At 44.2% G+C, this 14,333-nt stretch overlaps 1 protein-coding gene across 1 annotated transcript in view; it reads right to left on the minus strand.

The window, feature by feature from the left end:
- LOC119453131 (vacuolar protein sorting-associated protein 18 homolog) overlaps positions 1–14,333 on the minus strand; it is a 45,159-nt gene that overhangs the window by 2,569 nt on the left and 28,257 nt on the right. The window contains 7 exon segments of the mRNA XM_037715134.2: positions 1,049–1,107; positions 3,216–3,359; positions 5,023–5,140; positions 6,209–6,458; positions 11,004–11,085; positions 11,204–11,335; positions 12,508–12,648. Of these exon segments, the coding sequence (XP_037571062.1) occupies positions 1,049–1,107; positions 3,216–3,359; positions 5,023–5,140; positions 6,209–6,458; positions 11,004–11,085; positions 11,204–11,335; positions 12,508–12,648 (926 nt within the window).

Raw genomic sequence — 14,333 nt, forward strand, 5'->3', positions numbered from 1 at the left:
TAGGGCATAGGGCTCCTAAACTCAAGGTCCTCAGTTTGAGTCCTCAGTTTGAATCCTCGTTCCAGCCACTACATTCAGGCCTAGACTGGCGCTCGAATATAAAAAAAAAGAAGAAAGAAATGCTGAAAGACAGTGGAGCGGTACTAGCTTGGGTGCAACCAAATTATGAAGGCACCGCAGAGCTTCAAAAAAAATTTATAAATAAATAACCGACGATTACGATAGTCCCTAACGCGAAATTTGAGCGCAGCTCTATATGTGTTTTCCTTTCGCGATATATTGGCTGACACGGATAATCTGTCTCACGCGGCAGGTTGCAAACGGACTGAATTATGGCGCGACTGCCTGGCTAATCGGGAGATCACGAGAGGCAGCGCATGGGTGATGCGTGAGCACGAATCACAGCAGCCACCGCAGACAGACCTTCCAGGCGGCGCACGCTACTCTGGCACCATCTTGTAGCCATCGTCGCCGCAGAGCCCGTCTTGCGAGGCACTACGCTTTTCTTCTCACGCTTTCGCCATACCCTCCTCCTCCGCTTTCCACCTCATGGTACCACTTTCCTCCTCGCGCTCTCTTCGCTATCGCCGTCTTTTATCCCCCACTGCGCTCTGCGTTCGCTCTTTCATCCTTCGCTGTACTCATTCGCTCGGTTACGCGGACGGTCGCCGCAGGAACGGGCACCTAAGAGCTGTGCTGTAAAAGAAAAACTCGCTCGCCAGAAACGGCCTCTCTGGCACAGTATTTGGCCACTACATCCGTCATGAATTTTGTAATTCAAAGTTTCGCTTTAGGCATAACATTAAATCAACGCCAAAGCTCTTAAATCGTCAGACAGCTCCCACGACAGACTCTGAAGCCTTACTGCAAATATGACGAAACGCAAATGGCATGATAAGCTGTAGCCTCACATGCCAATGATATTTGCAGTGACTCGCACACAATCGAAAGTACGTAAGCAAAACAAGAAAAAACTATGGAATGACAAGCAGATACTGCGAGAAAGCCACGAGCTCGCACAATTTAATTCAAGGCATATCACGCTTACCTTATTGCGATTTCACCGCAGTACAAACACTCGGATGCAATTAGGTCGTCAAGTTCATTCTGAAAAGAAAACAGATTGACAGTGCATTCAAGCTGATATCCAGATCCATATGCGGCAGGAAAGCCACGCTATCGAAAAAAGAAAAACACTACATAAGCCCCATATTCAGTAATCCCATATGAACGTATATAGATTCCATATAAGAACCCGTATGTTCTCATATATCATGTAGGATTCCCAACAGGTTTACACAGGCACGCACATGCACACACACACACACACACACACACACACACACACACACACACACACACACACGTGACAAACTCAATGCACTTAAAAATTTAAGACGCTCAAGTCCACATGCGTATACTTGCCCTTTATGAATCTTTGCAAATGAACAAATACCATAGCTCATGGTGACAGAATGCGAGCGATACAGTCAAGCGATATGAACGAGCACCTCCAAACAAAACTTAAATGAAAAAAAAATTTTCAGTAGGAAGATGATTCAACCTACAGTAGAAGACGATGAAAGACAAAGTCTTCCTGAGTGAGATGGGGGTGGGAAGGGGGCGTAAGAACCATATAATTTATTCTGCGAGGCTGGCAGCATCTTAAATGACACGGTCCACATATTCGATCAGAGGCGCAGCGTCTCAAAACGCTGTCACAAGGGAACTGCCATCAGCGGCAGTGCGATCGCACGGTGTGGTATTGCCACCATGCGATGGTACTGCATGGTGGTACCACTGGTACCGATACCACCTGAAGCACCGGTGCCACATGGTGGTACCACCGATACTGATACCAACAGCCAGCCCTTGGTTTGTGATGTTCACATCCAGGAAAAAAAAAAACTGCATACCGATCGGCCTCGGTCCTTCTTGTTCGCATTACGTGTAAGGGCCGCAGCCTCAACTTAGCCCCCAACGCAGCATCCAACGTGGAATCGGGGCACTGAACGTGATTGCTTCCCCATTGGAAATTCTTTTTCCCAAATTTTGGGCTGCCAAGTTGGGGCTGTGGCCCTTACATGGGTGCGGTACCAGATGGTACCGCCATCTGGTGGTACCACCAGATGGCGTGCATACCAGATGGCATACGTGGGTGCACACCATCTGCGTACAGATGGGGGGCTCCTACTTGTGCATATCCTATCGTTTCCTACATATTGTTCAGCTACCATGAGAATGATGATGAGTACATGGACTTGTCTAGTCTTCGTGCTTGTGGCTTCAAACGTTCTTCTGAGGTTATTTATTACGTGTTATCTAAACTTTAAAGCAATCGCAGTTTTCCAAACACAGAAAGGCAATTAGTCTCTGCACAGACATGTAATCATTGTGAATGTGGCATATTTCTGTAGTACATATTGAGGAACAGAAACTAGTATCGGGAGTTTCTCATGTTGCTCTACAATTTTCTCATTGACACTTTCCATCTAATTATAATATTTGAGAAGTTTATTAATTAATTAAGACTAATTACTTAATTAGGCAAAATGCAAAAAATATTCTGTGTATCTTCAAGTGACAACAAACAATATTACCTTGGTTCTGTCCAGTATCGTGGCATTTGCATATTTTTAAATCTTGATGCATGATAGTTGAGACACCCTGTATTACGCAACATTCAGTTGAATATGATCAAAGTCACGAAGCTGTTTGCAGAAAGAAGAACGAAGTTTGGGCAAATCCATGTACTTTCATTCATTCCCGTGCTGCCCGAACAAGCATGTTTGCAGCACCTGTCGATACTAGTGCAAGAGTTCCCCCTGGTGGTTTTTGTAGGAATCTCTATGGCGCATACTTTCTAAAAACAGTTCACGCCCTTTGGGATGTATCTTGTCCCCTAAACAACGATCATCACCTGACTTGCTTGCATTTCCTTCCTTGAAAACTGTGCACTCGCCACTTTCCTGCCAAGAATGCTGCATCACACTGATAACAAGCATGTCTTTTGTGACCTGGAAGTACCGGGCACGTATCGTTAAAGAGAGGAAAGGCATCCAAGATGTTATGATTACTGTTGCTGGACAAAGATACACCCCAAAGCATGTAGTAAACTGTGTAGAGTGTTCCTTTTTAGCACCCCTTTTAGGTTGTTAAATGAGTATTTCACCCTTTGAGGAAAGCGCCCCCAAGAGTGGAGGCCGAGAACTCACCATGAGCTTCTCCCGCGTCGTCAACGATGGCAAGCCTGCCGAAGAGGACAAGGAGGCACTGTCGTCGCGGCCGCTGAGCATTGCCAACTGCCGATGGATGTCCTCGATGCGGCTTGCCTTCGTTGGGAGCGAGTGCTGCTGGACCTGTTACAACGTGTGAATAATGAGAAAGAGTGTGTAGGTGCAAGTATGACAACTCTTCAAGATCAAACTTTATACGAGTAAGCCCATTGCTTTTCAAAGAAGCTGTGTTCAGCAGTAAGCAGACGCACTTAGAGTGGTGACGACTAAATATGCAAAATTGTCCCTGGAAATTTCCTTTGTGCCAACAGCTGTGTGGGGGCTGTCTGCACAGGAGAACTGGGGTAGCAGTAAGATTGAATATAGGGAAACTACTTTTACAGCAAATCAATGTGCCAGTCCGAAAATGAGCTTCTATGATTCCTATGGCGAAAAGCTCTAAGGTAGCGAACAGCTGAACTTCACGAACCTATCACAATCAACATCGGATAAATTGATGCCAATGTTTATACCAAGACATGTACCCCCTTGGAAGAGCTGCAAAATTGAAATTCAAGCTTTGGTCATTGGTTACTAGCATACTCCAACATATACGGTGTTCTTCCACTGAAATCTTCATACAGCTGCAATCACTATTCAAATCTATGAACCACAAGGTATACAGCATTTGGCTAACCTTCTGCTTAGCCAACCAAGAGAAGGTAGGTCCTGAGGTTCGAAGTAAACAAATCCATTTTCTACTGACGGCCACTTTCTACTGTAAGCAATGCCATTTTCTACTGCCGAGTTACAGGGTTATAAACTTCACGCTTCAGTTTTCCTAAATTTTACAAGTTCCAGCAATTTTTGTGAAAGAATTAGTCTGAATGAAGAATCTGCTGGCTTTAGATGGTAGGTCTAAACTTTTTCTTCTACACGCAACAAAGCCACATCAAATCCAGTGAAGTGGATGCCGAGAAATAAAAAAAAAAAGATTTCTATATTCCTGTGTACTTGGATAGCAACTCCAGAGGCAAAACTTTCTCTTAATGTGTAAGGTATCCTGACAGCTATGACATGATAACGACAATGACAGTGTGACAGAAAAGACCAACAGAGCAAACCCTTTTGAGCTTTTAGTAAGCCAAGCAATGTCCAACTGAAATCCTAGCAAAACATAAAAACATTATACAGATCCAACCCACATGTAGGAATCTGAGAAGCGAAGCTTTCACGAAGCGGTTAAACAAGTGCGACGCAACTGATCACATTCTGCACAGCATTTTGCACCATCGCGATTGCCTGCCTGTCAGTGACGAAAAGACGTGGAGACCCCCACCACGTGACACACACGGTGGCACATTATACTGCCTCCGGGATCGGCCCTTGTTGCTTTGACACCATATGCAGGGTCAGCGCGCTGGCTAGAGAGGGCCAATCCTGGAGATAGTGCGACAGTAAACTGCACTTTAGTTGGAAAAAGAGACCGGCCAAGCAGATGCACTGAAGATCAAACCTTAGAAAAGTAGCCATAAAAACCTTTGTCTCATTAAAGGAAGTGTGCTCTTGACGATGTATATTTGTTAGAACGAGGATATTTAGGTATCATTTGTCTTATCACTGAGTAATTCTGTAGGAAATGAGGCAAGCAGCCAGGACACCTGCAGGGGCAGCAAAGACTGTAGTGCTGTCTTGTGCGTGAGCTATCTGGCAAGACAGCAGCACCCAGCCACGGTCAGGAAAGTCCGGGAGGGGTGCGCCAAGAAAGCTTCGCCTTCAAAATGAGCAGCGCATCCTGCACACTCACCTCCGCCGAAAGGCAGTCACCGTGGAACATGTGCCCGCACGGGAACAGGTAGAACGCCTGGTTCATCACCGCGTACTCGCACAGGGCACACTTTGCGTCCGACTGCGCCACGGCATACCTAAAACAGGGAAACACGGCCAGTTACGCTCGACTCCTCTGCAACGCATCGCGGCGATTTTTCGCAAACGGGGATTTCAGAAATGATGCCTCACTTTCACTTTCTACTAGTGCCCTCGCAATAAGAGTGTCACATGAATGATGTGTCTAGAACAGAAATGAGTAAATAATTGAATGGATTCTTTCGTAGATGAAAGAAATCCTGGGACTACAGTTTCGTTAAAGTTTGCACACAAGTAGAATACTAAACTCCGTACCGGAAAATTGTTTTAGAAATGTTTGTTTAGCCACCGAAATAATGTTGCCTTTAGTGGTGGAACTACTCTTTTATAACAAAGCACTTGGAAATCCTCGTTCTGTGGTGTATTTTCTTTTATATTTGTGTTCTCATGCTGCAATATCGGCCTGCAGTTGCTAGTGGAGCTGGAGCATTGATGTGCACTTTCTCTTTTGTGTATGTTTATTTAGTTTTTGTTTTGTGCTCGTGTGCTCTTTATTTCATTACTTGATCACAAATCAGTCAGCTCGAGTGTGCGCTCTGCTTAGCTAAGACACAGATGGCCAGACCATACAGTTTCCTACAAAAATTACTAGCACGAACTCTGGCACTATTGTCTACGAAACAAGCAAGCATACCGGTTGCAGCCAGTGTAGGAGTGATGGTTAGCACGTGAATTTGCATAAACTTCGTGCTTCTGGCTTCAAGTGGCATTGTGATTATGCAAATTGATCACTTTAAACAATATACTGGGTTATACATGCAACAATTTGCAATGACAATGCATGTGCCCAAAGTCTTACTGCCTTCTGCATACAGAAAAAATAGGATTGTTTCGAAACTTAGGACAATAAAGGCAGGTAAAGTGTAGTAAACAAATCTGCAAGAACGTCTGAAGCTGCAAGTACAAATATCAGACAAATCCATGTCCCAACTATCATTCGCATGGTCACCGAACAATTGCAGTGTGGAGTTCCTCTATAGTAATTTTAGTAGGAAACTCTGTAGGCCAGACCGAGTGGGGGACCGACAGAGCGGTCAGCAAACTGGCCAACCGACAACATAACACACCTGTTGCGGAACGACTGGATCTCGGCTCGGATCTCCTTGGCACTGCGAGTGGCCTCCTCCATCTCGGCCTTGAGGCCTTCGATGTGGTCGTTGTACTCCTCGAGCGAGGCGCAGATGGCCTCCTTGAAGTGGTCGATGCGCACAAACTCGTCGAAGAAGGGCAGGATGTCCTCGATCTTGATGAGGTCACACTCTTGCAGGAACTCCATAGCGCGCTTGATGTCCTTCTGTTCCGTCACCACATGTTGGGCTGCACATGAGTCATGAGTTGGCGAAGGAGAGTTTTTGCTACGTTTGAAAGCAGCGAAATCCCATGGGACAAAGTGTTTAACTGTGGTTGAACAAGGAATGTTGCGGCCACCAATGGTTCAACAAGGGGCCTTGTCTTCATTGAGGCAGGCAACTGCTTAGCTTGCGAGATGCAAGATAAATTAGAAGCTGACAAGCTTAAGAGGAAGCTGTAGCTCGGGAGGTCCTGTCTAAATACGTGGGAACAGAGAAATAAATTTTCTTGGCAACCACTGCAATTTCAATGATGTTTGTTGCACTTAAAAGAAAACAATATAAAATCTAGTAAGTGTAAGAAATGGATTACTCAATTTAGACATGAATATTTTTTTAACTCTTGATAATTGCATAAATTAAAAAAGAAGACACTGAAGTATCAAGTTTATAACTCTGAATTCAACAATAAGTACGCTATTACAACTCTGTAAACCACACCTATTAAGATATCTAAAGTGGACAAAATTGATGTATTATATATAGGGTTGTTCGTTTTCAGGTTTTATATTTTTTTAAATTCGGGGGTAAAAATCGGGCGCTATTTTTCAGGCTGATAATTAGGGAGAACTTGGGTTTTTTCTGGAACTATTCCAAAATTCGGGTTTCTTCGGGTTAAATTTACAAATGTACTAAGTACCTAATACATTACATTCAGTTTCTTTTTATCGGAGGGTATCACGAGCTTCTTAACCTTAACGCGTTAAAACTAGGGATCTGTTTCAAGCTGGTAATCAAGGGAACATCAGTGTTTTCTAGCATATACTCTCAAGTTCGGCGTTTGTTTGGAAATTAATCAGTAATAATGACAGTAAAGGGCATTGATAACTTCTAGGAAATGAACCATTTTAATTCACGAAAAGCTGGTTCACCAATGTCTATTGTCGCTTTTCTTCAGCCAGCCTCTGTAGAATGTCACTCAGAGTTAGGCGCGCTCGTTGGGCGGTTGGTTGAGAGCCGTGCAGCATCCACAGCGCTGCACACAACTTGTGAAATGAAGTCTATAGGTCACTGGAGTGCACTTAAGCCAACAGGATCTAACTTCGTTGTCCCGAGGCAGGGTAGCTAGTGTGTGTGCACCGCAAACTCCGTGCAGCGTATAAAAAAAAAAAAAAAAAGAGGTTGGTATGTGGCTTTGGAATTCAGGTAGAAATCGGGTTTAACCCGATTTTCCTGAAACATGTTCGGGGTGTAAAAATCTACGAACAACCTTAATTATATACTACTCTGAAACATACCGGTAATCTTTTTAGTACGATACTTGCAAAACCCTCCCAAACATTGAAACTTCACGAACCTGTAAATTTATACACAGAGTTTCGGATATCATGAACCGACTGTCAGTAATTTTCTAATCCCTGACATCGAATTATTTAACAGTGATTATCCTAACTTTTTAAATTATTCTTCTAATTAGACAGTTTTAGAATAATATTTGCAACTGAATGAAAATGCATTATGTACAAAAAGAAACGGCGCTGTGCTCACTGCGCATGCTTCGTATGCTACTAGGTTTCTGAGGTTTATGCCCGCTATGTTAACATACATCATTTGGCAAGTTCAACATACATAACGTACACTAGGAAATTGCATTGTTGAACTTGGCAGCAACCATGGCTCCTACAGTAGAGTGAATTGTCATGATGGCTCCGCTCTCGCCATCATTGTTGATCACCAGTAACTGTTGAAACGAGCTTCCTCTTCCTCTGAACTCACCTCAAAACAACAGTTATGAGTGCCTAGCGCATCCATTTTCCGAGATTATTCAGCGATTTTGACATCCATAGGCTTACTGAGACGCTTCAGCATAGAAATGACAGGATGGTTGCTAACGGATTGTCTTAGCTTGGATACGTGCAGCACGAGGCACCAGTTGGTGCCCTGTCTCCTAACGTCTTCCTCGTGTTTGCATGTTAAACGAAAAGTCTTGAATGGGTACGCACCATGACGCCCTGCAAAGCTGCTTGTGCTTAATGTAGGTAAGGCGACAAATGCTATTCTAATACTTGTCTATTGTCAAAACGTCAATTAGGCAGTTGTAGAGAACTGTAAGGCATGTCAAAATGAGATGTTTCTAGCAAGGTACACATCACGTGTTTACTTCTTCCATCAAATAAAGAAAGCCCACAATTGTAAAGCTTACTGAAAGTTGTGCGAGTAAGTAGTTATTCATTATGAAACTGCAGCGCGCACACAACGAACGAGACACAAGCGTTACCTTTGCCTTGTGTCTTGCTTGTTGTGTGCGCGCTGCAGTTTCATAGTGAAAAGCCCACAAATTGTGGGAAATGCCATGCGACTGCGGAATGTGCATGCAACAGCAGCGCTATCAAACAGTGTTAGTGGGAAGCAAGCTGTTGATCTCAGGATCATCGTTCACGGCAATGCAATTCCTTTACCTAGATATGCAATAATTGCCGGAAGAGCTGTTCGCACGTCGTGCAACAAAAACGCGTGCTGTTATTGCCTCTGCTCAGCCCAGTAACAGATGAACAGCTTGCCTTCCCACTTGAGGCTGTTTGACGGCGATGCTATTCCGTGCACATGGATGTGCAGTCACATGGTATTTACGTACTTTGCAGGCTTTTTTTCTATTTGCCAGAAAGAGTATAGTGCACCTTGCCGGAAACATTTCATTTTTACATCTCTCAGCATTTTCTAAAACTCCCTAATTGACATCTTGACAATTAGAACGACAATTTAAAGTTTAGCCGATTCCTTTTGGTTACTAACTGAAGGTCAGTGACCACTAAATTACTAGCGGTTCCTCAACAAGAATTGCATGTTGTCTTATTCACGTAAAAAAAGCTGTATTCAAAAAAATTTATAGCTGGGACACACTGTATACCAAATTTGTCTGCTCGTGACTATCTAACAGATGCAGATTAGAGAACTGCGATATCTGTTATTGGTGTAAAGTTATAGACTCGCAAACTTCATGCCTCTATTTTTGTTTTAAACGTACTGACATTTGGCAATGTTTGTAAAAAATTTCAAATTCGAAGTTGCAATTCTGTTTCCTGAAGTTAGTGAAACTTCGATATAATGAAGTTGTACTAGCATCGGAAAACTTCGTTATAACGAGAATTTCGTTATATCGAGGTTTCGTTAATTCAATAGAACTAACATGGGGAAATAAAAATAATTCGTTACACCGCAAATTTCGTTAAATCGAGGTTCGTTATATAGAGGTTTGACTGTACTAGAATTACCGTTCCCTCTCAAATGCAGCAAGCTTCATTCAAATCAGTCCTGCCGTTGTCTTGTAAAAGCGTTTATGCGTTTTAGATCTATCTGAATAAAGAAACAGGGGCTGGCTCCAGGCTAAAGCTTCCTCCTAAGGTGAAACAAGCTCTTCCATAAACCTCTTCTGTGCTTGCCATGAGCAAACACATGAGCACTGGATTGCTTATTAACTGTTTGTACATTATTTCATTTTTTTTTCTGTTGGGAGTGTTTGCTTTGTACTTTGCCTCCTAAGCTGTTGTACTGGCATGCAGAGGTAGTGGGTCACCTGTCATGTTTAGTATAAAGCCCTCCTCTCAAAGTGAAAATAGAACGAAATAACACACCATTCTACACTATCTATCTTGAAGGTTTTTGGCAGATGCTTGAAGCAATTAACATTAACAAGCTCTATAACCTCTCACAAAATCCGCCTTACAAAAGGAAATCAAAGCTTTAATTCTTCCCTGGTGCTCTGTTCTTATTCACACGTGCGGGGAGACTAATGAAGGGGTAAAAACAGTTTAACCTCATTAATTGACGTTGCATCCAACATGAAAAATACCGTATTTATTTGATTCTAATGTGCACTTTTGTGTTCTCTGGAAAATTCACCTAAGTATGACACGTGCACTGTGCTGCCCGAATCCCACCCCTTCCCCCAAGCTCGAATCCCACCTTCCAATCTCAAAGGTTGCGCTTTGCTGTATTGCAGGCGTCAGAAGTTTGCCATCGTTGTATAATGCGTCCCGGGACATCTCAAATGCCATGGCCCGAACCGAAGATGACATGCTCCGGGAAGACGATAATGATAAGAAGGCCTTGGATATGGACGACGAGTAGCGCCCAGTCCACTGTGCTCTGAATGTAATATATTTTTCGAAGCAAGAACAACACGCTATCTCTCTCTTACTATGAACGGAGCAATCGAGGCATTGTATTTGCATTTCTTGAAGTATGAAAATCAGGGTGTGTGTGTGTGTGTATGTGTGGTGTAAAATCGAAGGCGGTGCTTTTTTCCATTTCTTGGCCTCAAAAAACCAGTTGGGTGGTACAACTGAGGGTGTGTCAGAATCAAGCGAATGCGGCACCTCCGTTGTATCCGACATTTGTTATAGGCACGCACGCTGATACACGCGAGAAGAAAATTACGAATTCGACATTTACTCTGTTTTATCCAATCATTCATAACATTCGAGTTGGTTATATCCAAGCATGACTGTATTTATATATCAGGACCAGCTCGTGGACAATCCAAGTAAGACAGGCAACGGGCACAGGTACTCACCGATCTTGAGCCACAGTTTCTTCCTCAGTTCCTCGTTGTTCTCTGGCTTGTCTGCATTCAGCTTTGCAAGGTCGATGTCCACCTGGAGATTAAAGGTTGAATTTTTTTTTTCACAAAAAAATATGATTTATATCCGTTAATACATTAAGATGAAGAGGAGGTAGGAAAAAAAATGTGCATGACGGCGAGAAATTTCTCACCTCGAGCGCAAGGTCCACAGCTTCCTCGTAGAGCTCCATGGTGCTGTAGATGTGTACGCAGGCCCTCGTGAGATGCAGCTCAGAGCAGACGCGCAGAGCGTACTTGAGGTCGTAGGGCACGGTAGCTTGGTCCTTGAAGACAAGTGTGTGTTGTGCGAGGTCAGGTAAAAATAAGGTGTGCAATAAAGGGCAGCCCTGTGTAAAATACACCTCACTTGTACGATGCTGTACTTTGTTTCATACACAGCAGGCAATGCTATGAAGGCTAGAGAGAATTCTGTCACTGCCCGCACTCACAGCCCAAAAATATAGTGCATTATATGTGATAGAAAGATACATGTTAAACATCAATCTAACGAAGTCGCTAAAATCTTCACCTTACTTTGCTATATCGAAATTCTGTTTATACTGAAATTCAAACTTTTATGCAAGTAAGTACAGTCGCCGATGGATTTTTCGTACATAGGAAAGGGCTGTAAAAAATTCCGTATTGTCAGGCAATCGGAAGAATCAAATTTCAAGGACAAAGAAATTTCATTTTGTTTAATTTGAGAGTCGGCAACCAAAGATAACGTATCATGTCATGTTGACTGTATCTTCACATCAGCGGTACAAAGCAAAGCCTGCGAAGGTTTAAAGCAAAGCCTGCCGTGGCTGATACAGCGCCTGCAATGGGATGATGCTATCTCACCCAGTCTTTGCACTCGCCGCAGATTAACTCCAAGATAGGGTGCACGGCAGTGTAAGCGCCCTGATAGCCATGTGCAGTCACGGCCAGTCTAGAGGAGACGCATTTTTGTGGGGGGATGGGGCACGGAAGGATGGTGCGCATCACACCACCATTCTTTTTGACTAAGCCACCATCCTTCTCGGCTCACCATTGCACCCACAGCATGCGGCACACAATAGGATCTTATCCTTCTGCTGACTTCCTTGTCAAGTGGCTAGTAACTGTTGGTATTTTTACACTCAGCTGATGAAAAAATTGGGCAGAAGCCCTCGGAGAATGGTTGTCAGTCAAGCTACAGCTTCCTCGTAGACAGATATGCTGCTGGGGACACTTGTTGGTTAGATCTACTGGTTAACGCCATGAAGCGCACAGGTGCTGCGAAGAACTACCTCCACAATCGGTCGCACTAAAAACCACATTAAAAACCCCAGCAAGGACCCGCATCATACGCTGGCATCGGGATTGGCCCACGAAGTCAATGCCTTTGCTGCTGGGACAAGACCAGTTCGCTCGGCCATGCAAAATGGAGTGAAAAGCCAAGGAAAGGTTCCCTTTGAGAAATGGAAACACTCACCTGCCCCTCACGGTCGAGGTAATTCATAAGCTTGGCCCCGTCCAGCCGAGCGTACAGGGCAAGCAGGTAGTTGTGAATGGCCTCGTCACGGCTGCCCAGTTTGTAGACGCAGAACTCGAGGTAGCGGATCGCCTCACACCCCTGCATGCGAGGATGTTACAAGTCACGCAGTGTTAGGCACAAACCCACACGTAATAATGATAAATAACAATTACAGTCGAGTGCCTCTACAACGGACGTCTACAAAGAAATGACCCGTATAACAAAGAAACAAATGCTGTCCCGGTCCTATCGTGAACTGTGCGGTGCACGACCTTTACAACAAAGTGACTTGTACAGCGAATTATTTCTGAAGCCCCAGGCATATCGTTACAAAGGCGTTCCGACTGTAGGTGAAAAGGAATGCAAAGAAGTGCACGACGTGACATCTGGATCCGGAGTCCAGTATAAAGCTATACTACATTTCACCAACTGCATGCAGTGAAGCGAAATCTATGGGTTGCGTTTGTGGGAATCCCTGTCCCAAGGCGGTTTCCTGCGCGGCAAACATCAGGCGGGTGCGTCAAGCAGCTTTGGGGAGAGGGAGAGAACCTCCATTACGCAGGTCATGCACGGGAGCACAAGTGCTTTTAGCATCACCGGGCGACTACCGTGAGTTCTATTCAAGGTAGCCCGAGTCTCTTTGGTCACTAACAAGCGGTGAGTGCGGAAGGCTCCACCGCCGCTCCCGTTTTCCCACACGTGGTTAGTAAACCACATTTCTGCTGTGGCAGTCGCAGCGGCTGCCCGTATCCTAGCTGGCAAGTCAAAAGCTCTTCTTTATTTAGTGTATTATTCTCCTAGAGGAAACCCTCAGCGATGTAAACTATAGCTTGCTGGCCTGCTTGAAGTGTTAGTTTTAATCGTAATAAATGCTTTCCGAGTGTACACGTGGTTGTCTTCCATTATTTCCTCGAGCATGTACTGGATCGCAGTTGACGGGCAAGGTGCACGAACCGTGGAGTGCCCTGTGCTGAGGCATAGCGCCGTTGGCACCCCCTTTTTATCCCTACACGTTATCCAAGCAGGAAAGAGAACCAGCAGAAAGGCTTCTCCATTATCCACATCTAATTGCCTTCTGCGTGACGCCTACTGACGCATATACTGAAGTTTCACAGAAAGGTTAGTAGGGCAAAACTGATGACTCCTTGTCCGGCACCTGGAATGTACTAGCCACTTCTCTTTACTGACTGGTTTGCAAGAGTGCTAGCCTTCGACGAACTGTACAGAACTGGCGAGATCGAGTACAGTAATGGATTCATTAGAAAAGGCAATGCATGAAAACAACCTATTTTATGAGGCTGAAGCAATACATCTGACGGTAGAGTGCAGTGCATTTCACTGTTGAAAATGGAGAGCCAATTTGTGTTAATTGGAACATCAATGCATTTCGCCACACGTATTGAGGACATACAAGCACTGATCAATTTTAGAGACGTCGACGGGGCGAAACAGAATGTTCAAATAAATGGGAAGTCCGAAAATAAAGACTGATTTCGATGGTAAAATCTACTTCGTTTTTTTACAACGCCCGCACAGCAAGAAATCTGCTTACAATAATTTGCTCAGTGTTGTGCTTCATCAAAACAACATCTACTCGAAATTTTGTGATGTTCAAGGCTGCGGGTACATTTCGCATTCTCCCATCGTGCAACCCAATCACAGGGCATCACTAACTACACATATTGCGTGTGTCGCATTGACTCCGTGACGCTGTCAGTTTAGGCTGTGCCGCACATAATCAGTAAAAAATTTCGGTTGCCGTTATACATTTTGTCACGTTACGA

The sequence above is a fragment of the Dermacentor silvarum genome, chromosome 5, assembly GCF_013339745.2.
Source record: "Dermacentor silvarum isolate Dsil-2018 chromosome 5, BIME_Dsil_1.4, whole genome shotgun sequence".
In the NCBI taxonomy this organism is placed as follows: Eukaryota; Metazoa; Arthropoda; class Arachnida; order Ixodida; family Ixodidae; genus Dermacentor; species Dermacentor silvarum.